Source organism: Triturus cristatus, chromosome 3_1 (genome assembly GCF_964204655.1).
Source record: "Triturus cristatus chromosome 3_1, aTriCri1.1, whole genome shotgun sequence".
NCBI classification, from domain to species: domain Eukaryota; kingdom Metazoa; phylum Chordata; class Amphibia; order Caudata; family Salamandridae; genus Triturus; species Triturus cristatus.
In genome coordinates, this window is record NC_140583.1 from 698,314,779 (window position 1) to 698,342,254 (window position 27,476).

The 27,476-nt window shown below is 47.2% G+C and overlaps 1 protein-coding gene across 1 annotated transcript in view; it reads left to right on the forward strand.

Moving 5' to 3' along the window:
• The window catches only part of LOC146860813 (sperm-specific sodium:proton exchanger-like), a 4,738,575-nt gene that overhangs the window by 2,061,476 nt on the left and 2,649,623 nt on the right, over positions 1-27,476 (forward strand). Inside the window, exon 8 of the mRNA XM_085646173.1 lies at positions 9,796-9,977. Coding sequence (XP_085502299.1) covers positions 9,796-9,977 — 182 coding nt within the window. The remainder of the gene's footprint in view (positions 1-9,795; positions 9,978-27,476) is intronic.

The window sequence follows — 27,476 nt, forward strand, 5'->3', positions numbered from 1 at the left end:
TGTACTTACTGCTACGCCATTTCTTCCTAACAGTGGCTGATTTGAATGAGTCTGGCAGCTCAGACAATGACTGTGTACATGTAGTTTTATGTGCACCTCCTTGTGTGACTTCTGTTATACAGACACATGTGTGTTGTGTTCACAGAGTGCCACATTCACACATGCTAGACATGTCCATTTTGTAAAGGGTTGTGATTCTCCAGGAGTCACAATGTATTTCTTTGGGGTGTCAAAAGTACTCACAGGTCTCTGAGTCTGGGGACACCTTCTGCATTGGCATGTGGTATTTGGCCTTGGGTACGACAATACTGTTTGTTTCCCAGTGAACAAGAGGTGGCATGCCTTCATAGTCTTGCTGTGCTCATCTGATCCCAGACACTAGCTTCTCATGTCTTGTGAATTCAAGTCATTGGCTGTTGTTTCCTAATTTTCATTGTTTGCAAGTGGCATGGTGCGTCAACCAACTGGAGAGTGCAGGGCTTACATATGTCGGGAGTATCCTAGATGTTACTCCTGATGCCTTTCCTGATATGCACTGTTGCCTATTTTGTTTGGACTCATGTGTCAGATGTATACAGGTGACTGATTTTTTCCTGTCTCTTCACCTTGCCCACAGCATCATCGAAAGACACCGAGGGAGACACCGGCACGGACGTGGAGGAGGGATCGAGCACTGGTGCCACCACTGCTGAGGAGTCGGCGGAACCAAGTGGCACGGAGGGCGAGGGGAGTGAGGCGGAGGACCTGCCCAGTACCAACACAGACTACGAGGCAGACGGATCCGAGGTTGAGCTCCCAGAGGGGGCGGAGGCTGCTCCCAGAGTTCAAAGCAGCAGTACATCTCTCACCGCCCCCTCCATTCCCATCACCGCCCTCCCACTTGCTCGGGTCCCTTCTGTCCGTGCTAGGCCACACCGTGTCTCCTTCGTGCCAGGCACCGCACCCCCTGCCCCTGTCCCCCCTGCTGCCCTCACTGCCGAGTCTGTGGACATTCAGCGGCAGTTGCAAGTTGGGCAGACATCGATCCTGACTGTCCTCCATGGCCACACCAGACTGCTGACCCAGATGGTGTCGTACATGGAGGGCATGTCATCAGCGATGTCTGACCAACGGATGTTGCTGTGGTCCCTGGACTCATCACTGACGGCAGTAGCGAGTCACCTACAGTGCTGCCTCCCCCCCCTACCCCTGGCCCATCCACAAGTCCAACACCCATGCCTGTCCCAAGCACACACAGACATCCACACACACGCACCCCACCAGACACAAGCAGCACACCACCACATAAGGGCAAGCGCACACCTCCTGACACGCACACTCAGGGGGTAGCAGGCACACCCACTGGGTCTGGGGCACACAGGCAGGCACGCAGCGACAGTCCTCATCCACATGACTCACTCCCCAGTCCCTCCGATGTCACTCCCTTTGGCTCTCCTGCCCCCAGATTCGGAGAAGGAGGCCTACTTTGCTGGGTTGGGCCTCAGCCCCACTAGTTCACCTGGATGCAAACGGTCAAGGCACTCCACGGGTAGGGGAGTTAAGTCCCCCAGCCCGTCCACCACCTCCCCCAGTAGCGCTGCAACCCATCCCTCCGACCCCAACCCCTCTTTGTGGCCTGTTGTTTCTCCGGGTGCAGGGGAGACGCTTGAAGAACTGGCAGAAGTGTGCAGCGCTGAGCTCGCCTCCACCTTTGGCGCTGCCCCACCCCCTGTGGTGGAGTCGTCCGTCCCTGCACCCACCACACCTACCCTTCCCCCTCCTGTCCCTGCGTTGCCTCGTCCTTCCCCACATAATTCCCCCCCCTCCCCCAGTCGACGAAACACTCTTGTGATGTGCAGGCAAGCTAGGGGAGACGCATGGCCATGTGTCCCCCCACAAGGACTGCTGATATGGACTGGCCATTGGCCTTTGTGAATAGTCTCGTTTACACATTATTATTTTTATGCTGAATAAAGCATTTCCTTTTTCTTTGGAAAAGTCTTGCATTTCAGGTATTGATGTTGATGCTGATGCTACAGGAGTTGGGGTTGTGGGCATGTGTTATGTTTCAGGGATATGTTGTGGTCTGCTGCTCATGGGGTGGAACCTGGTATCTGCGTGCCATCACGCGATCTCTGCAAAGATTCTTTGTCGTGTATGCTCTTTGTGTTTGGAGACATTGTCCTTCCTCTGTGGCACCTGACATCTCCCCTGCAGAGAGTTGCACAATTGTTGTGTTGCCCTGTGTCTACATATCCTTTGTTGGTGATAAATCCCTTCAACTCTGGGCATGCCTGCTCAGCAATGTGTCCACCTGCATTGTCTGTGCCATCCTTGGTACTCACTGTACTTGTGTATAGAGTATTTTGCCATGCCTTCATGGATAAATGGTCCCTTTTCCGCACAATGCATGTGTGTAATCCCAGCCTAGTACACATATGGTACTTGTTCTGCTGGGTATTTGAACACCTGACTCACAATTGTGGGCATTGTATCTGTGGGAACTCCACACTATTACTTCCATGACAAACAACATCTTGGTGGCTAGCCCAGCACCTGAACATTCCTATCAGTCCTGGGATGTGCGAGACAGTGTGTGTTCTCTTTGGCTCTCTTAGTTTGTTAGACAGTGACATGACTATACAGTCTTGTGGCATGATCTCAGTGTGTGCATTGTGCTGCATCTGCCAGGGGTGGGTATGCATGTGTTATCAGTCCTCACACCCACATGTGGTGTGTCATGCAGTGGGGGTTAGACCTCCTTCCTCCTGGGAGTGGGACAATGCTGTCAGTGATGTGTTGTTAGGGCACTATCCTCATTGTCCTAAGTTAGGGATACGTACATTCACCCATGGAGCTGTGGTCATCTGATTATGATGTACACCCCCCCATGTCTCTGTCCACTGCTGGGAGTCCTCTGCACCCACCCCTCACATGTCTGGGCACTGCTGGGAGTGATGGGCACCCACCCCTCACATGTCTGGGCACTGCTGGGAGTCCTCTGCACCCACCCCTCACATGTCTAGGCACTGCTGGGAGTCCTCTGCAACCACCCCTCACATGTCTGGGCACTGCTTGGAGTGATAGGCCCCCACCCCTCACATGTCTGGGCACTGCTGGGAGTGATAGGCACCCACCCCTCACATGTCTGGGCACTGCTGGGAGTGATAGGCACCCACCCCTCATATGTCTGGGCACTGCTGGGAGTGATGGGCACCCACCCCTCATATGTCTGGGCACTGCTGGGAGTGATGGGCACCCACCCCTCATGTGTCTGGGCACTGCTGGGAGTGATAGGCACCCACCCCTCATATGTCGGAGCACTGCTGGGAGTCCTCTGCACCCACCCCTCACATGTCTGGGCACTGCTGGGAGTCCTCTGCACCCACCCCTCACATGTCTGGGCACTGCTGGGAGTGATGGGCACCCACCCCTCATATGTCTGGGCACTGCTGGGAGTCCTCTGCACCCACCCCTCACATGTCTGGGCACTGCTGGGAGTCCTCTGCACCCACCCCTCACATGTCTGGGCACTGCTGGGAGTGATGGGCACCCACCCCTCACATGTCTGGGCACTGCTGGGAGTGATGGGCACCCACCCCTCACATGTATGGGTACTGCTGGGAGTCCTCTGCACCCACCCCTCACATGTCTGGGCACTGCTGGGAGTGATGGGCACCCACCCCTCATATGTCTGGGCACTGCTGGGAGTGATAGGCACCCAACCCTCATATGTCTGGGCACTGCTGGGAGTCCTCTGCACCCACCCCTCACATGTCTGGGCACTGCTGGGAGTCCTCTGCACCCACCCCTTACATGTCTGGGCACTGCTGGGAGTGATAGGCACCCACCCCTCACATGTCTGGGCACTGCTGGGAGTGATAGGCACCCACCCCTCATATGTCTGGGCACTGCTGGGAGTGATAGGCACCCACCCCTCATATGTCTGGGCACTGCTGGGAGTCCTCTGCACCCACCCCTCACATGTCTGGGCACTGCTGGGAGTCCTCTGCACCCACCCCTCACATGTCTGGGCACTGCTGGGAGTGATGGGCACCCACCCCTCACATGTCTGGGCACTGCTGGGAGTGATGGCCACCCACCCCTCATATGTCTGGGCACTGGTGGGGGTGATGTGCACCCACCCCTCATATGTCTGGGCACTGCTGGGGGTCCTCTGCACCCACCCACCCACCTGCGCCCTTGCTGTGGTACACTGCTGTCCTGGCCATACACCACCCCCAATTTACTGCTGATGTGCTGCACCAAGCCGTACACCTACATCCGTGGCGTGTGTACGCCTTGTATCGATCATGTGTTGGGGCTGTAGGGGTACGCGTGTACGGCCCGTACCCACTCTCTGGGGGCATGGGTATGGTCCGTACACACGTACCCCTACATCACCACTACAATGGTGGTACGTGCCGTACCCACGCTCTGGGGGGGCGTAGGTACGTCCCGTAACACAATTGTGGTGGTGACGGGTATGCGTCCACGTCCACTTCCGTTGTGGCGGGACATGGGATTGGTGGACACGCCCCCCGAAGTGACCAGACCATGGAGGTAATGAATGTGCAGGATGTATTAGTAATTTGTTTGGTGTGGGTTATGTTTCCTGCCCCTTGCACCCCCCCCCCTTGCCCCTGGGGGTTGTTCTGACCTTCTGCGGCGTCTGCGTCGGTTTCTGTACACGAGGTGGTAGGCTATGAGGGCCGGGATGACGCGTAGGTTGGGTCCATCACTGTCCGTCGCGTACCGGGGCTCCTTGTTCGCGTCGTCCTCAATTTCCCGGCAGTTTTTGGCTCCCGTAAAAAATGCTGCGTGCGGAGTGGCGTCGGCACGAATCGTACTTGCTGGTCCGTAGAACGCTGCCTGACTCCGTCCGGACGTCGCGTATGCGCCGTCCAGATTCAGATTTGTATGTATATTTTTTTGCCGGTCGGTGTTTTTTACGACTCGTACGGAAATGGTAGTTCTGTGCGAATCGTACTTGCGAGTTTGTAAGCTGTTTTTCCCAGGTACGAGTCGGACGGAAAATCGCTCCGTACGACCATTCGTACCCGGGTTTTACCGGATCAGCACTTTTATTTGAGCTTTTTAGTAAGTTTTGGTTATCTAAGAAATTTGAAAGTCTTTCCTTAGACTATTGAATCCCCTGGACACCGTGACCCCAGAGTGCATTTACTCGATTTTATCAAAACATACCTTGTATGACTCAAATTCTTTTCAAGTTTTCTTTTACTGCTCTGTCATCGATATCTTAGTGTAATTGAGATACAGCGCCCAGCATTTCTTTTATTGTATTATGTTTTCATAGGGAAACTAGACAATGATAGGATATTACCGGTTTCCACTCTTTTGCATGGCTAATACATCCTGCAATGCATATTTTTCAATATCGTATATGGCTGTAACATTCTGCCAAATTTGCAATTGTTTTAATCCTTTTCTGTAGAATTGGGGCTTTTAACCTTGGGTGCTAAAGACAGGCTACTTTGTGGATCATAATTACCGTCACATGGCTTTCAGCTGCTTCCTTTATCAATCTAATGGGTGTGCAAGCATCTCCTCTGGTCCTAATTTTCATTGTCATTGTTTCAATTTGTTGGTGATCAAAGATAACTGTAAAGTGTGTAGCTTTTATGTTACTATTTTGATTCATTTATAGTATTTAATGATGAACTGTTGGTATGGTCACATGGCATGCTGATTAACAAATATCCATCTCTTGATTAGGGTCTCATTCCACTACTTGGGTCTGTGACTTTTCCCATGGGTGACTCCTTTACATTCTTTGGGGCATATTTTCAAGGACTTATCGCCGAGTTATCGGCACTTTATCGCAGCCAAAGTGGTGATAAATGTATCACCCTATTCACAAGCTGGTGCTAACAGCTGATATCACCAGTCTTCCTGCGATAGTAGCAGCAAAAAACATCGCCACGGATGACACATGTAACTAACGCTAAAGAGATGCCGAGTAGGCGTTCCCGTGCAAACAGCCGCAACAACACCACTTCGCAACATTCTCAATGACCAGCCAGATCGGCGATAAGATCACAAAACATGCGATAAGGCGCGTTAGCAGCAGGGATTTAACACCTGCTCTTACCTGGTGTTAAGTCGGACGACAACCTGCACCAGAAAAGGGAGCACAGCCCAGAGCCACACCTGAAGAACAACAGATGCCATGCAGCTACTAATCATGCAGCTCGGAGTCCCAAGAGGGCCACAACACCCACCGCCACCACACCCAGGACCGCCACCCCCGACCTCCCTGGACTATCACAGAGGCAACGCAGACAAAGACAGTGGACCTTCAGAAAATGCAAAAGCCTCACAAACTTAACACCAGAGGATGTCATTGCCCATTACAGGCTCAAAAGGACAACCATCCTACGTATCCTGACCATCATTGCCCACAGGCTGACGGTATCAACACAGCGGACAACCAACATCCCTATGCAGACAAAGTTGCTGGCTGTGCTGCACCTGTTGGCCTCTGGGACCTCCCAACCAACAACTGAGTGGGAGGAGTCTCACAGCCAGCCCTATCCAAGTTCCTCACACCTGTCTTGGATGCCATCATCAGCTTGGTACCCCAGTACCTTCACTTCCCACAGACGGCGCAGGAACAGCTGTAGACCAAGGAAGGCTTCTACGCCATAGCTGGGTTCCCGCACTTGTTGAGGGCAATCGACTGCACACATGTACTTCTCGTGCCCCTTGCTGCCACATCACACAATTACCGCAACAGGAAGCATACCCATTCGATCAATGTGCAGGCAATAGTGGACCACCCGGGACTCTTCACCAATGTCGTTGCCAACTACCCAGGCAGTGTGCATGATTCCTTCATCTTCCGACAGTCCATCATCAACCAGCGCTTTGAGGCTGGCACCTATGGGACTGCATTGCTCGTTGGTAAGTACCAAATGAACACACCACACACCTCAACTCCACAATCATGCAACTCACAACTCAGGGAATGCACACGTTACAAACTCACATACAACATGCCAAACAACATGCCCACCTATCAGACATGGCAGCACAACTCACTGTGGTAACCTGGGCTAGCCATGTACACAAGCCATCAACGGCATGGCACCTCAGCCACACAATAGCAGAATGCAGGGAGACGTGGGAACCAGGCATGTGCGATGGAGGCAAGTGACACATGAATGAGAATGTACACAATGCCAATTGTGGAATGGATGTGCTGGCCAGACTGCAGTATGCAGAACACAGACATGCTCATGTTCACATAAACTGCTGGTGTTTGGAGTAAACAGTGGAAGCAACCATGTTACCCCAGGCAGTGGGGAAGATTGCGGAAATGTAGCTTGTTATGTCCACCCATGTAAGCTTGAGCGGAGTGGGCTGGCACGGCGTACACCAGGCCAGTGCAGGGGTGTGAATAAAAAGCCTGTTGCTCTGGACGTGTTTCTCTTCTGGAATGGCCAACGTGTCTGCCAGGGCGGTGCCTCACAGCCTGCCATTTGGCCGACGCAGTGAGTGGCGGTGCCTGCAATCATGTGCTCTTACTGCACCCTAGGCCGCAGGTCCCGAGACCCGTCTTGGCCGCCCTTGCACAACCAGGCCACACCGCTCACCTGCTGACACCGGCGTGTGTCAAAGAAGGCCCACCATTCACCTTAGACATAAACGAGGACCCGCTCATCTCCAGTGGCCCTACCTCAGGGCACCGGAAGTCACCGTCCCGTGGCGGTGTGCCAGTGCCAGTGCCAGCCGCAGTGCCTACGGGGCCACTAACTCTGTGCTGCTCAAGTCAGGGACCCTTGCTGTTTGAACTTTGAACTTCTGATTGTCTGATCACTGTTGTAGATGTTGCCAGCACCAACCACTCCCTGAGTGATGGCTTACACTCACCCCACACCCACCCAGCACAGGCGTCACTGGACATGTGACCCTGGCAATAAAAGGGGCCGGGTGCACGTTCCCGTAGCCAGTTCCACAAACTAGCTAACTGTGTTCATGTGGTCATTATGTATGCATGAGGGCTCCGGGCCCTACCACATAACATTGCGCTGTGTACAGTGGACGCAACCATGTCAACTCAGGCAGTGGGGTAGACCTGGGACATGTAGCTGTGTCGTACCACCCTGTAAGCATAAGCGGAGTGGACTGACATACGACAGTCCAGCGTAGGTGTGTGGTTAATCAACCTGGGGCTCTGGGCATGGTTAAGTCTTGGCCTTGCCAAGAAAGTAACTAATGTGTGTGTCTCTGTGGTAGTGTCGGCACTGCAAAGCAATACAATGCAGGCAGTAAAAACAATCAATTATGTCAACAAATGTATGTTAAACATCACTCTAATCATGAACTGTCAATAGAGTGTAATGTAGAAAGGAAATGAATATGTGTATATGGAAAACTAGAATTCACTAGTATAGATTGTATTGAAGGAGTTTCTAAAAACCTTGGAATGGATTTTGTATTGAACACCCAAAGGAGCGGCAACTATAAAATATGTATGTTTAAAATAGACATTCAAAATGCTGACACACCTAAAAAGGAATATATCATGTTAAGCACACCCAATGCTGAATTACAGATGTATTTAAATCTGCAGTATGCCATCAACCTGATAGAATAAAGATGACCTGCTTCACATGATGTAAATCTGCAGTAAGCACAGGTGCATAAGACCAATTTTATCTCTTTTTGTTTATCTATAATATTCACTCTCACAATAAAAGACATGTTGCAACTGTTCACATTTTAGGTTAATAGAATTGCCCTGTTATCACAAGGTGAAAACTTAGATGGCTTGAGAGGATTGAGATTAAGAATATTTGAGCACAGCATAGATGACATAGGAAGCTATTTATGCCTTGGTGGGCAGCCCATCACCCCGCCCGGTCAACAAATGACCTAGACACCGCCCCAGGTGGAGGACATATTTTGAGATTCCTATTTTCCTGGCTCGGTTCTCACTGCCTACAACACATCCACTGGTACCAAGGATGATTTGTAGGCAAAGCAGTTTGCCAATCGTGTGCCATGTTTTTGAACTGGTTGGAAAACTTTTGTGATTTTTAAAAATAATCTTCTGAAGCAGAAGTTTGTGTAAATAAACGAGGGTTCTGAAGCATAGACAGTCTTCTCCCTGAGCATCATGAAGACCTTTGACTTGCCCCTGGGGATGAAACGTCAGTAAAGGTCACGCCCTCCTAAATAGGGCGAGCGTCTATCACTATATTCTGGCTGCCCAATGTGGACGGGCCATCATTCCAAGAGTTTCTGATGGCGGAGCCAGCTGAGGCTCTTTCATTGGAAAGCCTCTAAATGGGATGGCGACTCACAAGTCAATCGGGCTGGTTTCAAGTTCAAAATGGTCCCTATAGGATTGTCTTCAAGGTGTTGGTACATTTCCATTTAAGTCAGTTACATGGTAACCATCCAGCATATTTTCAATTGATGGCTTTTTTGTGTTTTTTTGTTGTTTTGCAAACACTCTTTTGGCATTACATCTGCAAATCCAAAGCAGTGTTTCTCCTTGTGCGAAAATGTGGGATGTTGGTACTATTTTTGAGCCAAATACATTTGTCCCCCTGTTTATTCTCCGGCAGAGAATGAGAATGTTAATCTGGCAAGGTGGTGCCCGGACAAACTATTTATTTAACTACAGGATTGTGTTGGTTGCCTTAAGAATCAGTACCATCCCCAAAGTTTCATGGCCAGTGCTTTTTAACATTGGTTTGACAGTGTTTAAGCAAAACTATTAAGAGTATTTAAACTGCTGTTTAAAATAAACAACTATTTGTAACTCATGTGTTCCTCTATTTGTAGGTTTTTGTGATGTATCATCGGCAAAGCGTATGGCAATGTATAGTATAATCCAACGACTGCGACAGAGTGCATCCACCACGCTTTCTATGTTAAAAATGGACCGCTTTTTGGCTGACGCAAATTGGAACATGGTGGAAACGGCAACTCTCATTGAAGATCCATATCATACTTCTCCCAAAAATGTGAGAAATGTTCATTTGTCTCTATTTTGCAGCCTTCAGTGTGATGTAGGATTTTAATTGCCTGAAATATGTGTTGTATTGTAGCATTTGTAAAGTGCTTACTACCCTCATGTGGTGTACGGTTGGAAGGGTGTTTTTGTTTTTGTTTCGAGCCTGTGTGGGAAGTGTTTTCATGTTGAGCATGATGACCACTGCGGTGCGGTTATCAGGTTACTGGGTCCAGTTCAGTGCGGTGTGATGTGTGTGGGTATGTGAGCAACAGATGCACAACTTATAATTGTAATAAGGACTAACCAGCTTACTCACAGGAGCAGCGGGATGCTGTGTGCCTGTGCATGACATAGAGGGGTCATGAGGGAGGGCCTAATCATCCTCATAGTGACATGCGCTAGGAGGAGATTCTGTCTAATGAGTGAAAGGATGCAAAAAAGTGGCAAGAATGGACATTGGCGACATAAGTAGTAGCCATGCACCATTTGAATTTATATTTATTTAAAGACTGGGATACTGCTTACTGCTGAATAAATACACCCAGTGAAGGAGGAATAAATCAAAAAGCAGTCAAGCCTGGCAGCCTGCTACCTACACAAACCTTAAAAGGCTCAGATTCCCCAATCCTGCTAGACAAAAGGAAGGCAAACTTTTAAGCGGGCTTCATGCCCCAAGTCACTCTCAAGTTCCCAAAGGCCACCATGCACCAGTTAGGTTGTAGCTCAGACCTTAGCCAGGCTGGAACCCTGCACATGTGTGGTCAAGAAACCAAGAGCTTGATAGGATGATGCTAGGCAGTGCAAGAACAAATCCTCGTGAACCTGCTGTCTGCACTCCTCCATGCAAACCCAATACTTTACTTAAATGCTAGAGACACTTGTTCATTCTAGTTCACACAATGAGGCATCATCCTGCCCTTTTAGACTTTCCTCCCTGAGAAACTCTCAGTTTCAATAGAAGTAATGAATGGCATTTCAGAGTAAAACGAGAAAACATGGAGCAGGAATCTCTCCCTGCTCCAAGCACTTCACCTAGGACGGCAGCATAGCACCGATTGTTCCAGCTAGGGTAGCAGAATAGCACCTGCTTAGTAGTTTTCATTTTGTTCAGGCCTAGCCCAGCTCTGACCTGTGAGCCTTGTGAAAACTAATTTGATATATGTCACCACACATTAACTCCCCTCCGATCTTCTATATCTGGTCCCTTTCCACTCTCCCCTCCCTCCTCCACTATCTTAGCTCCTAAATAGTTCCTACTTCAACCTCTCTGAATGCTGGCTCCAGCCAGAAGTGTGTGTTAATTGGTTCTTCTAGATTCTGCATCGCAGGTCTGCCTCGGGAGAACAGAGCCTATGCCTGCTTTGTTCATCCGGGAACTCTAGTCTTGGGCAGTATGAGCATCTTGATGGGAACAATTCGCCTTCCCCGTAATACTTTAAGGTTAGTTGCACTGTCTTGGGCTACTCTCATGGATTCCTGGCCAGTTGACCATATCCTGCTGACCCTTCAGATTGTGAAGATGTGACCTGCAATCTGTCTTTATCAGCATTCGAAGATAAAAGTACACCGATCCCTGCCAACTAGGAAAATCTGACTACCCCCTGCCACATTAAGGCAGATCACCATGTCTTGTGTTATCCTTGCTGAATCCTAGGCAAATGTACTGAAATAAATCACATATGGCTAAAATGAAAAAAGACACTAATAAAGTGACTACAGCAGTACAAGGTAATATCTTACAGTGGTTTAACATTTGTACGTGAAGAGTGTCAAACAAATTTGTTCTTTTGGCTTCCCTCTTTCTAAATTTCTGCTGGGTCTTCCATGCATCTGCCACTCCAACGGATGCAATGTAGGCCCAGAGATCCCCACCAAGCAGGCAAAGATCCCTAAATAATGAGGTGATCCTCCACATACAGTGGTGGAGACAGGGCCTCTGTGAGGTGGGACGATGGAGGCCAGACTACTAACTGTGAATCTGCTGCCGTATAATTGTAGAAAGCATCTCATACACATTTAGACAATCAGAGGGACATATATTATCATAGAAAACCAAGTGTCGCAGAGTCAACAAAAGAATATGTAGCCTTCCACATTCTTAAAGGTTCAGTATTATCATGGTTTAACATCCAAAATGAAAACTAAGGTACATAAATACAACAAAATAACACTGTGGTATATTGTAAATTATTCCAGGTGCCTAATTAGGACATGATTTTTCACACCTGCCTTTCATTACACCAGTCAATTTGAGGTTTGAAACAAGTTCTAATTTTTTGATGGAGGATACATTCATGCAAGGGTATGCGTGTTCTTTGTGATTATTGACATATAACATATGTTCTAGTTGGGGAGCTGCACACTCTGTAGAGAGTGAGACTCGGTACACTATGTTACGGGCCTAATCGAAAGCCTTCTTTTCTATTGATGGTTGTTTCTTTCATATGTGGGAAAACATTGCTTTACTAACGCTCTATTCATCCAAGGTGGAGAAGCGAATCCATTGTCGTGACCTGAATAATGCAACGTGTTTCTAAAATATTACCACCACTTCTCATAAAATGTGAAGAGTTTTATTCAGCACGAAATGATGCATGTTATTTTATCCTGCATGATTCCAATATATATATTTTTTAACTATTTTTTCATTAGGGGTTCTACATACACCACTATTTCACTCAAAGAAGTAAACAGCAGCTATATCGTCACTCATACAATAAAGTAGTCACTCTCTGTTGATTGTATCTAGTACTTAATATAACAAAACGATCTTCATATTTTCACTAAGAATTCTTCCCCAATTTCGGCCCCACCTCTTAGTCTTAGGCGGGCAATTCAGGCGCCTGCCCATTTGGACTTAACAAAAGAACAACTGATATTGCACTTTTCACTCTAGTAATACATTTATCTGTCAAACATGCATAGGGCCCTTAATATGCTGTTACACGTTACCTCTCAGTTGTCATTAATCATATATTGGAATACGGGCATGACAGAACCCGTTTTAGGGGGCCACAGGGCAAGTAGGAGTCACTGTCACCAACCGGAAGGGCGAGGGGTCTTACTCCTGATGTTGTGGGTTTGGCCTAGTATGGATCCTGGGCAATTGTGCCTAGTACTCCTTCAGCAATTGACTCTCAGGAATAATGTTGTTCGAGCAGTTCAAGCCTCCCTGGGAGGCATGGGAGGTGGTATTGAAGGTGAAAGGTAGATACAAGTGATGAACACAGGCTCACAACTCAAAGTACACCCAGCAGCAATAAATTATTGTCCAGACAAATACTCACTTTTAGGAAAAAAGAGGAATATTTATTTTGCCCCTACTGACACAAAATTAAATTTGACATTCACAAACAACTGCACAGTGCCCCTGGGGTCAGAGCTGTAGTGTTTTGTGGGCAGTTCCCTGTGTCCTTCTTCGTACTGGTTTTAGTATAGTCGATATTCTCCCATTCACTATAGGCAACATTCAGGATGAGCCCCACAAGTAGTCCCAGTCTCACGAGTCAACTCTGACTCTCTTTAAAGTGAAAAGTGTTCCTGCGACGAAGTGCTGTCTAGCAAGCAAGTTCCCCCGGGCCGACTAGCCTGAAATCAGTCAGGGTTGGACAGCTGGAGTTGCTGAGCATTCCCCTTCCGCTGAAGCTAGAGTTTGAGTGACTGGTTCAGGTGAGTCAACTGCCCGCGGCTCAGGCAGGCTGCGCTCCGTGAGCCACGAGTTCCTCACACACAGCCGTGCAATTACAGCGACAGGAGGTTCTCAGCAGCTCCTCCTGGTAGGGAAAGTCTTTGGTCCCTCCTACTGTGGGGGTGAAGGTCTTGATGCTGATTGTGTGTCATCCTGTAGGTGCGTAGGTGTCTTCATGGTGGCCTCACTCGTCCGGCGATCATCACGATCAGGTCACACTTTTTGCTGGTACTCTGACCCCCTCTGGCATATGGGGATCACAGTATCTCTACTGCACATGGACATCCACTCAATGGGCACTGCAGACTCCTCACTGCATGGAGGTGATAACCCATTCATCACAGCAATGTGCAGGGCTCTCTTCACACCAACTCCCCTCTGGCATACGAGGGTCACCAACTTTTTCCTGTATACAGTAGCGACCCTATTGGTATTAACCTCCTACTAGGAAAGGCAAGCAGACAATCTTCACCGTTGTCATCCAGTTGAGCTAATACCGTTTCAACTCCTTTGTCAGAGGCATCCGTCTGTACATTGCAAGGCTGACTGTAATCATGTGCTTTCCATACAGGCACCATGCATAACGCCTTTTTCAGATCATCATATGCTTTCTGACACCCCTCAGTCCAAATCACTTTCCTGGGCTGCTTCCTAGAGGTCTGTAGGGCAACTATGCTTCAAATGTTTGTCACAAAGTTCCTCTAATACCTGGTGAGTCCTAAAAAAAGGCCTCACTTCAGTCTGGGTATTAGGCACTTCCCACTCCATCATAGACTCAGTCTTGGCACCTAACGGGTGATCCTTCCTATTACCCACCTCAAGCCCAAGGTAGACTACAGAGACACATGGTCGCCTTGATGGTCAGTTTCCCCTCCTGTATCCTAGGTAGCACTTGTCCTAGGCACCACAGGTGGCCCTGCCATGAACAGCTGAACCCTGCAATGTCAACAAGTTAGGCCACACAGAACTCTTCCAGGCCTGCGAGAACATGGTTCGCCAGGCAATGAAAAGTGGCTGGAATATTCTTCAGCCCAAAGAGCATCACCTTGGACTGGTACAGCCCCTCTAGCATAGAAAATTGAGTTTTCTTCATGGCATTTGGTGCCAAATTGAGCTCCCAATATCCACTGGCCCTATCCAAGATGTTAAAGCACTTTGCAGCACCTAACCAATCAACAAGCTCATCCGCTCCGAGAACTGGATTGGCATTGGTTTTGGTTACCTCATTGGTGGATCACTGGTTAACAGAGAACTGCAAGTCAGTAGACCCTTGCTTTGATACTAGAGCAACAGAACTAGAACACGGACTACAAGTTTTCTCAATAACCCCCTGGACCAACATTTTGGTGATTTCTGTCTTGATGCATCTCTTAACCCAGTCATATATTCCGTACATCCTTCCCTTCACTGACAGGCTGTCACCTGTCTCTATCATGTCCACTGACAGACTACAACCATGGAGTCAGTGAGAAGAAGTTGACAAACTGTCCCATTGCCTCTTTACATTCCTTCTGCTCAAGCATTAACCCAGGGCCTAGCTGAACCCCTTCCACAGTGCCCTCCTTCATGTCACAATGCAGCACATCAGGAAGAGGCACACTGTCTTCCTCTACTTCCTCTGCGATATCGATGCCGTTCACTGTGTAGATCTCTCTGGAGCTAATGTTTCAGCCTGTTTATATGGAACATCCTCTTGGGTTCCCTTGTGGCACCTGTGTCAACCAAGTATTTAACCTCAAGTCTTCTGAACTACCTTTTGTGGCTCACATTATTTGCCCTCCAAAATCCTGGGACAAATAGCCTTTATCACCAACACCTCCTGACCTTGCTGATACCCAGTCAGCATAGGTTTCTGGTCATATCATTCCTTCATCAGTGCTTGGCTGGCCCAAAGGTTTTCCTTTGCCTGACTCATGTTTTGCGCCATCAACTTCCTGAGACTAATCACATGCTCCATCACATCCTCTATGGAGAGTCAGAGGTTCCTTCCCACCCTTCTCAATCTAAGGTGAGTTGACCCTGCACCAGGTGTCCATATAGAAGCTCAAAGGGATTGAAGCCCACCCCTTTCGGCAGAAACTCTCTATAAGCAATCAAGAGACATGGCAGGAAAAGATCCCACCTACTCCTGAAATTCTCTAGTATAGTTCCCATCAGATAGGGCAGGTCTATCGCTTCCTTTTTAAAGGATCAGAACGTGATAATGCAAATTAATAGAATGGAGACCATATTAAACATGGGATATATATATATATATATATATATATATATATATATATATATATATATATATAGTTATTTATTTATTTTTCACCGAAAAAACCATAGGTTTCTGGGACGTTATAGTTAGTTGGACATTTGACTCATATAAAACCAGAGAAATTCGCCCATTATAGTTAGTTGAGCTAACTATAACTCGCGCGCCCGCAATGCACTGGTGAAGACGTCACATATTACATCACTCAAATGACATCACTGATGACATCACTGATGACATCATCCAGTGAATGTGTGTTTCTGTAAAGTTTAAATACTTTTCATATATATATCTATGCCAAGGTGTATTGACGAAAAAGTGAATTTACAAGTCCCTGAATGGATTATTTAGTAGGTGCGTGACTGACTGTATAAGTGAGTGATTGAACATGTGTTACTGAATGTATGGGTTAGTGACTAAACTGTGTGAAAGTCTGTATTAGTGTCTCAGTTGGTGTATAAGCGGATGCATGGGTTAGTGAGTAGCTACATGAGTGTCTATATGGGTTATTGATTTGTTGTCTGAGTATCTGTATGAGTGCCTGAGTGTCTGTGTGGGTGGGTGGGGGGGTGTGTGACTGTGCATACATGTCTGAGTGGGTGATTCACTGGTTGTATGGATTAAAAACTACATCTGGGAAGGACTGTATGGGTGAGTTAGTGTGTGTATGGGTGTGTTGGTAAATGAATGAATGTCTCACTGGTATATGTGTGAGTAACGATTTGGGAAAAAGGGGGTGGTGATGGACAGAGTTTCTGAATGATGCAGAATACTCTTACCAAGTCAAGAGATCATGGTTTTAATCCATCACCGTTTTTTAGCTCACTGCACCATCCCAGCTCAGAACCTGGCTACATGCAAATTAGTCTGTACCTGTCCCAGTGCATGATGGGAACAGGGCAAACCAAACTACCAAGCCAATTCTTATACTGGGAAGGAAACAAGCTTCCGGGGACCGGTTTCTGGCATCACAGCCTTCGTCGGCCCGGCTTGCCTGAATCCTGATGGTGCAATGAGCAAGGGACTCACGTCTGAGCATACCCTCCCACACTGAGTGTGGATAAAAATGATTTGGGAAAAAGGGGGTGGTGATGGACAGAGTTTCTGAATGCTGCAGAATACTCTTACCAAGTCAAGAGATCATGGTTTTAATCCATCACCGTTTTTTAGCTCACTGCACCATCCCAGCTCAGAACCTGGCTACATGCAAATTAGTCTGTACCTGTCCCAGTGCATGATGGGAACAGGGCAAACCAAACTACCAAGCCAATTCTTATACTGGGAAGGAAACAAGCTTCCGGGGACCGGTTTCTGGCATCACAGCCTTCGTCGGCCCGGCTTGCCTGAATCCTGATGGTGCAATGAGCAAGGGACTCACGTCTGATCATACCCTCCCACACTGAGTGTGGATAAAAACGATTTGGGAAAAAGGGGGTGGTGATGGACAGAGTTTCTGAATGATGCAGAATACTCTTACCAAGTCAAGAGATCATGGTTTTAATCCATCACCGTTTTTTAGCTCACTGCACCATCCCAGCTCAGAACCTGGCTACATGCAAATTAGTCTATACCTGTCCCAGTGCATGATGGGAACAGGGCAAACCAAACTACCAAGCCAATTCTTATACTGGGAAGGAAACAAGCTTCCGGGGACCGGTTTCTGGCATCACAGCCTTCGTCGGCCCGGCTTGCCTGAATCCTGATGGTGCAATGAGCAAGGGACTCACGTCTGAGCATACCCTCCCACACTGAGTGTGGATAAAAACGATTTGGGAAAAAGGGGGTGGTGATGGACAGAGTTTCTGAATGATGCAGAATACTCTTACCAAGTCAAGAGATCATGGTTTTAATCCATCACCGTTTTTTAGCTCACTGCACCATCCCAGCTCAGAACCTGGCTACATGCAAATTAGTCTGTACCTGTCTCAGTGCATGATGGGAACAGGGCAAACCAAACTACCAAGCCAATTCTTATACTGGGAAGGAAACAAGCTTCCGGGGACCGGTTTCTGGCATCACAGCCTTCGTCGGCCCGGCTTGCCTGAATCCTGATGGTGCAATGAGCAAGGGACTCACGTCTGATCATACCCTCCCACACTGAGTGTGGATAAAAACGATTTGGGAAAAAGGGGGTGGTGATGGACAGAGTTTCTGAATGATGCAGAATACTCTTACCAAGTCAAGAGATCATGGTTTTAATCCATCACCGTTTTTTAGCTCACTGCACCATCCCAGCTCAGAACCTGGCTACATGCAAATTAGTCTGTACCTGTCCCAGTGCATGATGGGAACAGGGCAAACCAAACTACCAAGCCAATTCTTATACTGGGAAGGAAACAAGCTTCCGGGGACCGGTTTCTGGCATCACAGCCTTCGTCGGCCCGGCTTGCCTGAATCCTGATGGTGCAATGAGCAAGGGACTCACGTCTGAGCATACCCTCCCACACTGAGTGTGGATAAAAACGATTTGGGAAAATGGGGGTGGTGATGGACAGAGTTTCTGAATGATGCAGAATACTCTTACCAAGTCAAGAGATCATGGTTTTAATCCATCACCGTTTTTTAGGTCACTGCACCATCCCAGCTCAGAACCTGGCTACATGCAAATTAGTCTGTACCTGTCCCAGTGCATGATGGGAACAGGGCAAACCAAACTACCAAGCCAATTCTTATACTGGGAAGGAAACAAGCTTCCGGGGACCGGTTTCTGGCATCACAGCCTTCGTCGGCCCGGCTTGCCTGAATCCTGATGGTGCAATGAGCAAGGGACTCACGTCTGAGCATACCCTCCCACACTGAGTGTGGATAAAAACTCTGTCCATCACCACCCCCTTTTTCCCAAATCGATTTTAACCGCACTTAGTGTGGGAGGGTATGCTCAGACGTGAGTCCCTTGCTCATTGCACCATCAGGATTCAAGCAAGCCGGGCCGACGAAGGCTGTGATGCCAGAAACCGGTCCCCGGAAGCTTGTTTCCTTCCCAGTATAAGAATTGGCTTGGTAGTTTGGTTTGCTCTGTTCCCATCATGCACTGGGACAGGTACAGACTAATTTGCACATAGCCAGGTTCTGAGCTGGGATGGTGCAGTGAGCTAAAAAACGGTGATGGATTAAAACCATGATCTCTTGACTTGGTAAGAGTATTCTGCATCATTCAGAAACTCTGTCCATCACCACCCCCTTTTTCCCAAATCGATTTTAACCGCACTTAGTGTGGGAGGGTATGCTCAGACGTGAGTCCCTTGCTCATTGCACCATCAGGATTCAAGCAAGCCGGGCCGATGAAGGCTGTGATGCCAGAAACCGGTCCCCGGAAGCTTGTTTCCTTCCCAGTATAAGAATTGGCTTGGTAGTTTGGTTTGCTCTGTTCCCATCGTGCACTGGGACAGGTACAGACTAATTTGCACATAGCCAGGTTCTGAGCTGGGATGGTGCAGTGAGCTAAAAAACGGTGATGGATTAAAACCATGATCTCTTGACTTGGTAAGAGTATTCTGCATCATTCAGAAACTCTGTCCATCACCACCCCCTTTTTCCCAAATCGATTTTAACCGCACTTAGTGTGGGAGGGTATGCTCAGACGTGAGTCCCTTGCTCATTGCACCATCAGGATTCAAGCAAGCCGGGCCGACGAAGGCTGTGATGCCAGAAACCGGTCCCCAGAAGCTTGTTTCCTTCCCAGTATAAGAATTGGCTTGGTAGTTTGGTTTGCTCTGTTCCCATCATGCACTGGGACAGGTACAGACTAATTTGCACATAGCCAGGTTCTGAGCTGGGATGGTGCAGTGAGCTAAAAAACGGTGATGGATTAAAACCATGATCTCTTGACTTGGTAAGAGTATTCTGCATCATTCAGAAACTCTGTCCATCACCACCCCCTTTTTCCCAAATCGATTTTAACCGCACTTAGTGTGGGAGGGTATGCTCAGACGTGAGTCCCTTGCTCATTGCACCATCAGGATTCAAGCAAGCCGGGCCGACGAAGGCTGTGATGCCAGAAACCGGTCCCCGGAAGCTTGTTTCCTTCCCAGTATAAGAATTGGCTTGGTAGTTTGGTTTGCTCTGTTCCCATCATGCACTGGGACAGGTACAGACTAATTTGCACATAGCCAGGTTCTGAGCTGGGATGGTGCAGTGAGCTAAAAAACGGTGATGGATTAAAACCATGATCTCTTGACTTGGTAAGAGTATTCTGCATCATTTAGAAACTCTGTCCATCACCACCCCCTTTTTCCCAAATCGATTTTAACCGCACTTAGTGTGGGAGGGTATGCTCAGACGTGAGTCCCTTGCTCATTGCACCATCAGGATTCAAGCAAGCCGGGCCGACGAAGGCTGTGATGCCAGAAACCGGTCCCCGGAAGCTTGTTTCCTTCCCAGTATAAGAATTGGCTTGGTAGTTTGGTTTGCTCTGTTCCCATCATGCACTGGGACAGGTACAGACTAATTTGCACATAGCCAGGTTCTGAGCTGGGATGGCGCAGTGAGCTAAAAAACGGTGATGGATTAAAACCATGATCTCTTGACTTGGTAAGAGTATTCTGCATCATTCAGAAACTCTGTCCATCACCACCCCCTTTTTCCCAAATCGATATGTGTGAGTAACTACATATGTTTTAAGGCAGTATATGTGAGTGTTGGAGTATATAAATGACTATACGTGAGAGTAAGTTATTTAAAGGAGTGGGTGTATAAAAGAGTTTCTGCTTGTATCTGTGATTGTATAAGACAGTAAGTATGTGTTAGTATCTGCATAAATAAGTGATGTGGTGTGTGTATAAATAACGCAGTTGGTGTGTATAACTGTATACATGAGTAAATGGGTATGTGATTGATTCTTTTCATTACTGACTAAGTGTGTGAGTAACTCTATGGATGAGTGGCGAACTGTGAGTGTATGTATAGGTGTATGAGTGCATATTATAGTACTGTATTGATGAGTAACTGCATGTATAAGTGAGCGGATGTGAGTGTAGACCTAGGAAATAGTGGGTGGTATGCAGTATCTGGCATTGTTGTGTGTATGGTTTCAAAAATAGTAGTCTATATTTTAGAGTGCGTGTATCAAAGTTTATATTAGGCCATCAGTATGTGCATCAGATTGCCAGGTGGATGATGTCATCAGTGATGTCATCAGTGATGTCACTGACCATGTCATGAGTGATGTAATATGTGACGTCATCACCAGTGCATTGCGGGTGCGCAGGTTATAGTTAGCTCAACTAACTATAACAGGTGAATTTCTCTGGGTTTATATGAGTCAAATGTCCAACTAACCATAACGTCCCTGAAACCTAAGGGTTTTTCAGTTAATTTCGAAGGTTTTTGAAATGCTAATTCCTAACTATAATGTCTGTAAAACCTATGGTTTTTTTCAGTGAATTTCAAAGGTTTTTTAAATGTTAATTTCATATTTTAATATTTATAAAACCTATATTTTTTCTATTTTTTTTGTAATATTTTGGAACTCTATTATCTTTTTTTTTTTATTTGAAAAATATGTAATGTTTTATATCTTCAAAAAAAAGTATGTATATCGTTTTTGTTTTTTTGTTGAGAAAACTGAAGTCCCGTACCGGTAGTGTACCAAGCTCCATCGGATGTATGACGTTACAACGCACACTTTTACAACGCATGCACTTACAACGCATTTTTTACAACGCATAATCCATTACAACGCATGACATTACAACGCATGACACTACAACGCATTTTTAAAAAATACCTTTACAACGCATTACCATTACAACGCATACTACCTTTACAACGCATACCATTACAACGCATAATATTAAATTACATTTAAGGTAAGTATTAGATAGTATAGGGGTAAAAATTACTATTCTAACTCCAGGGGGTGCAACAGTAGGGTAAGTGTTGGATAGTGTAGGGGTAAAAATTACTAATCTAACTCCAGGGGGTGCAACAGTAGGGTAAGTGTTGGATAGTATAGGGGTAAAAATTACTATTCTAACTCCAGGGGGTGCAACAGTAGGGTAAGTGTTGGATAGTATAGGGGTAAAAATTACTATTCTAACTCCAGGGGGTGCAACAGTAGGGTAAGTGTTGGATAGTATAGGGGTAAAAATTACTATTCTAACTCCAGGGGGTGCATCAGTAGGGTAAGTGTTGGATAGTATAGGGGTAAAAATTACTATTCTAACTCCAGGGGGTGCAACAGTAGGGTAAGTGTTGGATAGTGTAGGGGTAAAAATTACTATTCTAACTCCAGGGGGTGCATCAGTAGGGTAAGTGTTGGATAGTATAGGGGTAAAAATTACTATTCTAACTCCAGGGGGTGCATCTGTAGGGTAAGTGTTGGATAGTGTAGGGGTAAAAATTACTATTCTAACTCCAGGGGGTGCATCAGTAGGGTAAGTGTTGGATAGAATAGGGGTAAAAATTACTATTCTAACTCCAGGGGGTGCATCAGTAGGGTAAGTGTTGGATAGTATAGGGGTAAAAATTACTATTCTAACTCCAGGGGGTGCATCAGTAGGGTAAGTGTTGGATAGTATAGTGTAATATTATGCGTTGTAATGGTATGCGTTGTAATGGTAGTATGCGTTGTAATGGAATGCGTTGTAAAGGTAGTTTTTAAAAATGCGTTGTAGTGTCATGCGTTGTAATGTCATGCGTTGTAATGGATTATGCGTTGTAAAAAATGCGTTGTAATGGTAGTGCGTTGTAAAAGTTGCGTTGTAAAGGTTGTTCCCCAGCTCCATCAGCACGCAAATCCTATCCGCCATATTGCTAAACTCGTAAAGGATGCGCATTTTGTATCCAACGGGTTCGTGGCACTGCGTCCCGCAAAACATCATATACGTATGTGGTCGTGCCAGCTGCTACTTTGGTATTCGACGGGTACGCAGTACCAAGCCGCGCCTTACATCATGTACGTATGGGGTCATGCCCGCTGCGCATTGCGTATGCGACAAGTGCACGCTGCCAGGCCCTGTGTTACATCATAGATGTATGGTGTCGCACCGGGATCGCCATTCCCTCATTTGTTTTACGTCTAAAAACTATATCTAAATAATTTTAAAGTGTATATGAGAACAAGCGATAATCTAAAATATTTTAAACATTTATATATTTCCTAACTGTAATAAACTTATATTATGGTAATATTTTCTCAAAATCGCGTCAGGTGCAGCCTCCTTACACGCTCGGTGCACGATTGTCATGTGACCTTAAAGAAAAGCATTTGATTGGTTCATAACATTTCCCTTTGTAACAGTTGGAGGACCGCAGGCATTTTAGGCATTTTCTCTACAGCGTTTGATGAGAGACTCCTCTTCTGCTTACAGAGCTTTTTTGAAAACTTTTTGCCATGTACACATATCTGACACTACACACAACATGCAATATTCATGCTCTATAAAGTAGCCTACCACCTGTGATAGCCATGCATCTAAAAGCTACATAACAGAACTTTTCCCCACTGCCAGAGGTAACATGGTTGCATACGCTGTCCACAGCACAATGTAATGTTGTACGGCCCAGGGGCAGTATCATGCATAGATAATGAACAAACGGACAGAGATAGATAGTGGAAGTGGGTACGGGCATGTGCACTCAACTCCTTTTTATTACCAGGGTCACATATCCAGTGACATCTGTGCTGGATGCGTGTGGGGTAAGTGTAAACCAGCCCTCAGGGAATGGGTGCTGCTAACACTAACCACAACAGTAATCATTGGATCACACACAGAGATTCAATAATAAAAGGGTCAATAGTTTGTGCTGCAGTAAGGTAGGGACACTAGTTGTGAAATAATACAGAAAAGATTCTATCGTAAAAGAACCATAACTTGTGGTAAACTAAGATACAGGCAGTGGATCTGAAATAATACACAAAAGGATTGTATCATAAAGGGTCCATCAGGTCTAGTGCACTTAGATATCCACATCAAAAGCATTCAGCATGTGCACAGCCAGCGATGATGCGTGCTGCGGGCGGGCCGTACTAGGAGCAATGTCTGTTGCCTACAACACTACATCATCTGCAATAGCCACTCAATCTGAATTGTAAACCCTGCTGTCTGCAGTGTAGGGCAGAGAACGGTCAGCAAGGGCCCACAGCTACGTGGCATTGACTTGAGCTGTCCTGTTTGCGTTACCGAAGCAACAAAAACCGTGTGCGGACCCTGTGATGATGCGTATGCGTGGGGCTGACAGAGCACAATCGAACAATGTCTGTTGCCTACAACACTACATCATCTGCAACAGCGACTCTATCAAAATTGTAAACACTGCTGTCTGCAGTGTAGGCCAGAGAGCGGTCAGCAAGGGTCCATAGCCACGTGGGTTTGACTTGAGCTGCCCAGTTTGCCGTACACGAAGCAACAAAAAATGTGTGCGGACCCTGTGATGATGCGTATGTGTGGTGCGGACAGAGCGCACTGGAGCAATGTCTTTTGCCTACAGGACTGCATCATCTACAATAGCGACTCGATCTGAGTTGTGAACACTGCTGTCTGCAGTGTAAATTGAAGGCAGTAGTGAGCACAGTCGTCCATGAATACTTTTTCTCACTTCCTCTTCACAAAATACAACAATATAAATTACACAAAACTCTGCAATAAATAAATCAAAACAATTCGAATTGCGATCTCTGCTGTCCACTGTGTACACTGTTATTCAGTGTTCTTTACACCTACCAAGAAGAATTTGGTCTGTATTAGTGTCTCAGTTGGTGTATAAGCGGCTGCATGGGTTGGTGAGTAGCTACATGAGTGTCTATATGGGTTATTGATTTGTTGTCTGAGTATCTGAATGAGTGCCTGAGTGTCTGTGTGGGTGGGTGGGGGTGTGTGACTCTGTGCATACATGTCTGAGTGGGTGATTCACTGGTTGTATGGATTCAAAACTACATCTGGGAAGGGCTGTATGGGTGAGTTAGTGTGTGTATGGGTGTGTTGGTAAATGAATGAATGTCTCACTGGTATATGTGTGAGTAACTACATATTTTTTAAGGCAGTATATGTGAGTGTTGGAGTATATAAATGACTATACGTGGGTGTAAGTTATTTAAAGGAGTGGGTGTTCTAACATTGTCCATTCTGAGATCAAGACCCCGTTCCGCTGTTCGGACCTGCTGTACTGCGGTGTACTCCAGCGACTGCAGTCAGCCAAGCCCAATGATCATTTTCAGCAATTAGCTACAGAAGCACAGAGTCTCATGCACCTCAACGGAGGGAGTTCTGTGAAAACCAAGCAGCAGGTAATATCGGACATCGTCCATTCCGGGATCAAAATACCGTTCCACTGTTGGGACCTAGAGTTGCTTGCACCTGGTCGAAGGGAGTACCTTCATCTCCACTCTCAGATGTAGTTCTAACATCGTCCATTGTGGGATCAAGACACTATTCCACTGTTGGGACCTAGAGTTGATTACAGCTGGTCGAAAAGAGTACCTTCATCTGCACTCTCAGATGCAGTTCTAACATCATCCATTGTGGGATCAAGACACCGTTCCACTGTTGGTACCTGTTGGACTACTGTGTTAGTAGTATACAGAGTACTCCACAGTGCTGGGCCTCAGGCTGGGCACTGTCTGCCTGTGTCGCGGTAGCCAGTGTTGTTCTCAGGAGTCTTCCCAGCTCAAAGACCTCGGCCCAGGAGTTTCCGCCGGCACATGATGGGCCCTCTTTCATATACAACGGTGTCAAAAGGTGAACTGTGGGGCATATGTGCGTCGCAGCGGCCATGACGTTTTCTGGGTAGCAGCAGGCTGAGAGCATTATTCTCGCTGCCACCTTACCTCACAGCATCAGCCTCGTGGCGGTATAAGCTGCGCAGACCAGACAGACATGTTTGCCATTCCAGAAGAGAACCACACCTAAAGAAACGTGCCTTTTATTCATACCCCTACGCTAGCCTTGCGTATGCCGAGCCAGCCCACTACGCTAAAGTTTTGGGGGGGGAGGAGGCACGTACACGCCATGTTTTCGTAATCTTCCCTACTGACTGTACTATCATGGTTGCATACACTGTCAACTTCACTCAATAGACCATCAGTGTATGTTTACATGTACATGTCTGTGCTCTGCATACGCTCATACCCTCAACACTTTGCATTGTATACTTTTATAATCGAGAATCACTTGCCACCTTCACACATACTTTGCTCCCATCTCTCCCCGCATTCTGCATTGTTTGGCAGAGGTGCCATGCCATGTTTGGTTTGTGTACATGGCTAGCCACGGTTCCCACGGTACGTAGTGTTGTTGTGTCTGCTAGGTGTACATGTTGTTTGTCATGTTGTATGTGATTATATAAGGTAGCGCGTTTATTCACGAGCAGTGGTTGCTTCCATTTACATATCGCTGTCTTAAAGAGGATACCGAAGTTATTCTCACAGGTGAAAAGTGGGACCACAATGGCAATCATTCATTACTATGCAAGAATATCCAACTGCACGATGCTTCTAAGCTTCAAGCCCCCAATCTTGCATGCTTTCTTAAAAGCACGCCAACTCCCACAATCAGACCAACATTCACACAGCTTTCTAACAGCAGTTATCTGGTTCTTAATAACATGGACTGCTACGCAAGGTGAGCTGGCATACCGTATGTCCTTACTGTTTCAAAACGGATAACTTCCTCTGGCAATCTCTATTCCCACCCACACAAAGTAACTCCCAAAGTTCAACTTGGCCTTCAATACCTACTTTGAAAACAGATTTTATTAAACGGAGCAAACTGAAAGCGCTTTTGTTTCAAACAGAAGTGTCCCTCACTTCTCCAAAAGTAATTTATCGACTGCAGATAGCACGAACTTCACGTAAAATACACTCCCTTTTAAATACGAACCTCCCATTACACTTTGTGAATTGTTACACAATTTTCAACTCATCTGACATTTAAGATCTGGCACACTTTTTTAACATTGTCTCATCCGGCCTTCTCACACGCTTTCAAACTGTTTTTAGTCTAATACCAGACTTCATTCATTCGATCATCTCTGGAATAACATCAATAGAGCCCATAATTCTCGCTCTGTTTGCGGCCATCCTACTACTATTTTAGATTGTTAAAAATGGCTACGCTCGAGGGGCGTGGCTAGCTGCCAGGCAAGATGGCCGCAGCCTGAAGGAGCTCCGAGGGTGAGGCCGACTCCCCTTTCATCCGTACACTAATCCGTGGCATAAACTGTGCCCAAGTACCAGAGGCTGCGGGCCTGAACGAAGCGACGCCGCCTGAGCCGACCTGGAGGTCTCTCCGTGATCCGGAACATGGTCAGTGCCGACCCGACATTTGCGGCCTGGGCCGCCGGCTGGGACCGGGGCCTCGATTTGGCGGAGGGACCCGGGTGCGGTGCGGAAGGCTTAAAACCCACCCACGGGGGGCGCCGGAGGCCTGGCAACTCAGCGAGGTGGCCTGGCGGGCGCATGAGGCACGACTGATCCGACCACTGCACTGGCGCCGTGCACCTACGGCGGGAAAGGCACGGCGCTGAGGCGGGACAAGCACAGCACTGAGGCGATATAACAGGGGACCGCCCCGCGACAGTGACACGGGTCCGACGGTGGACCCCTTGTGGGACTGCACCACAAGCTT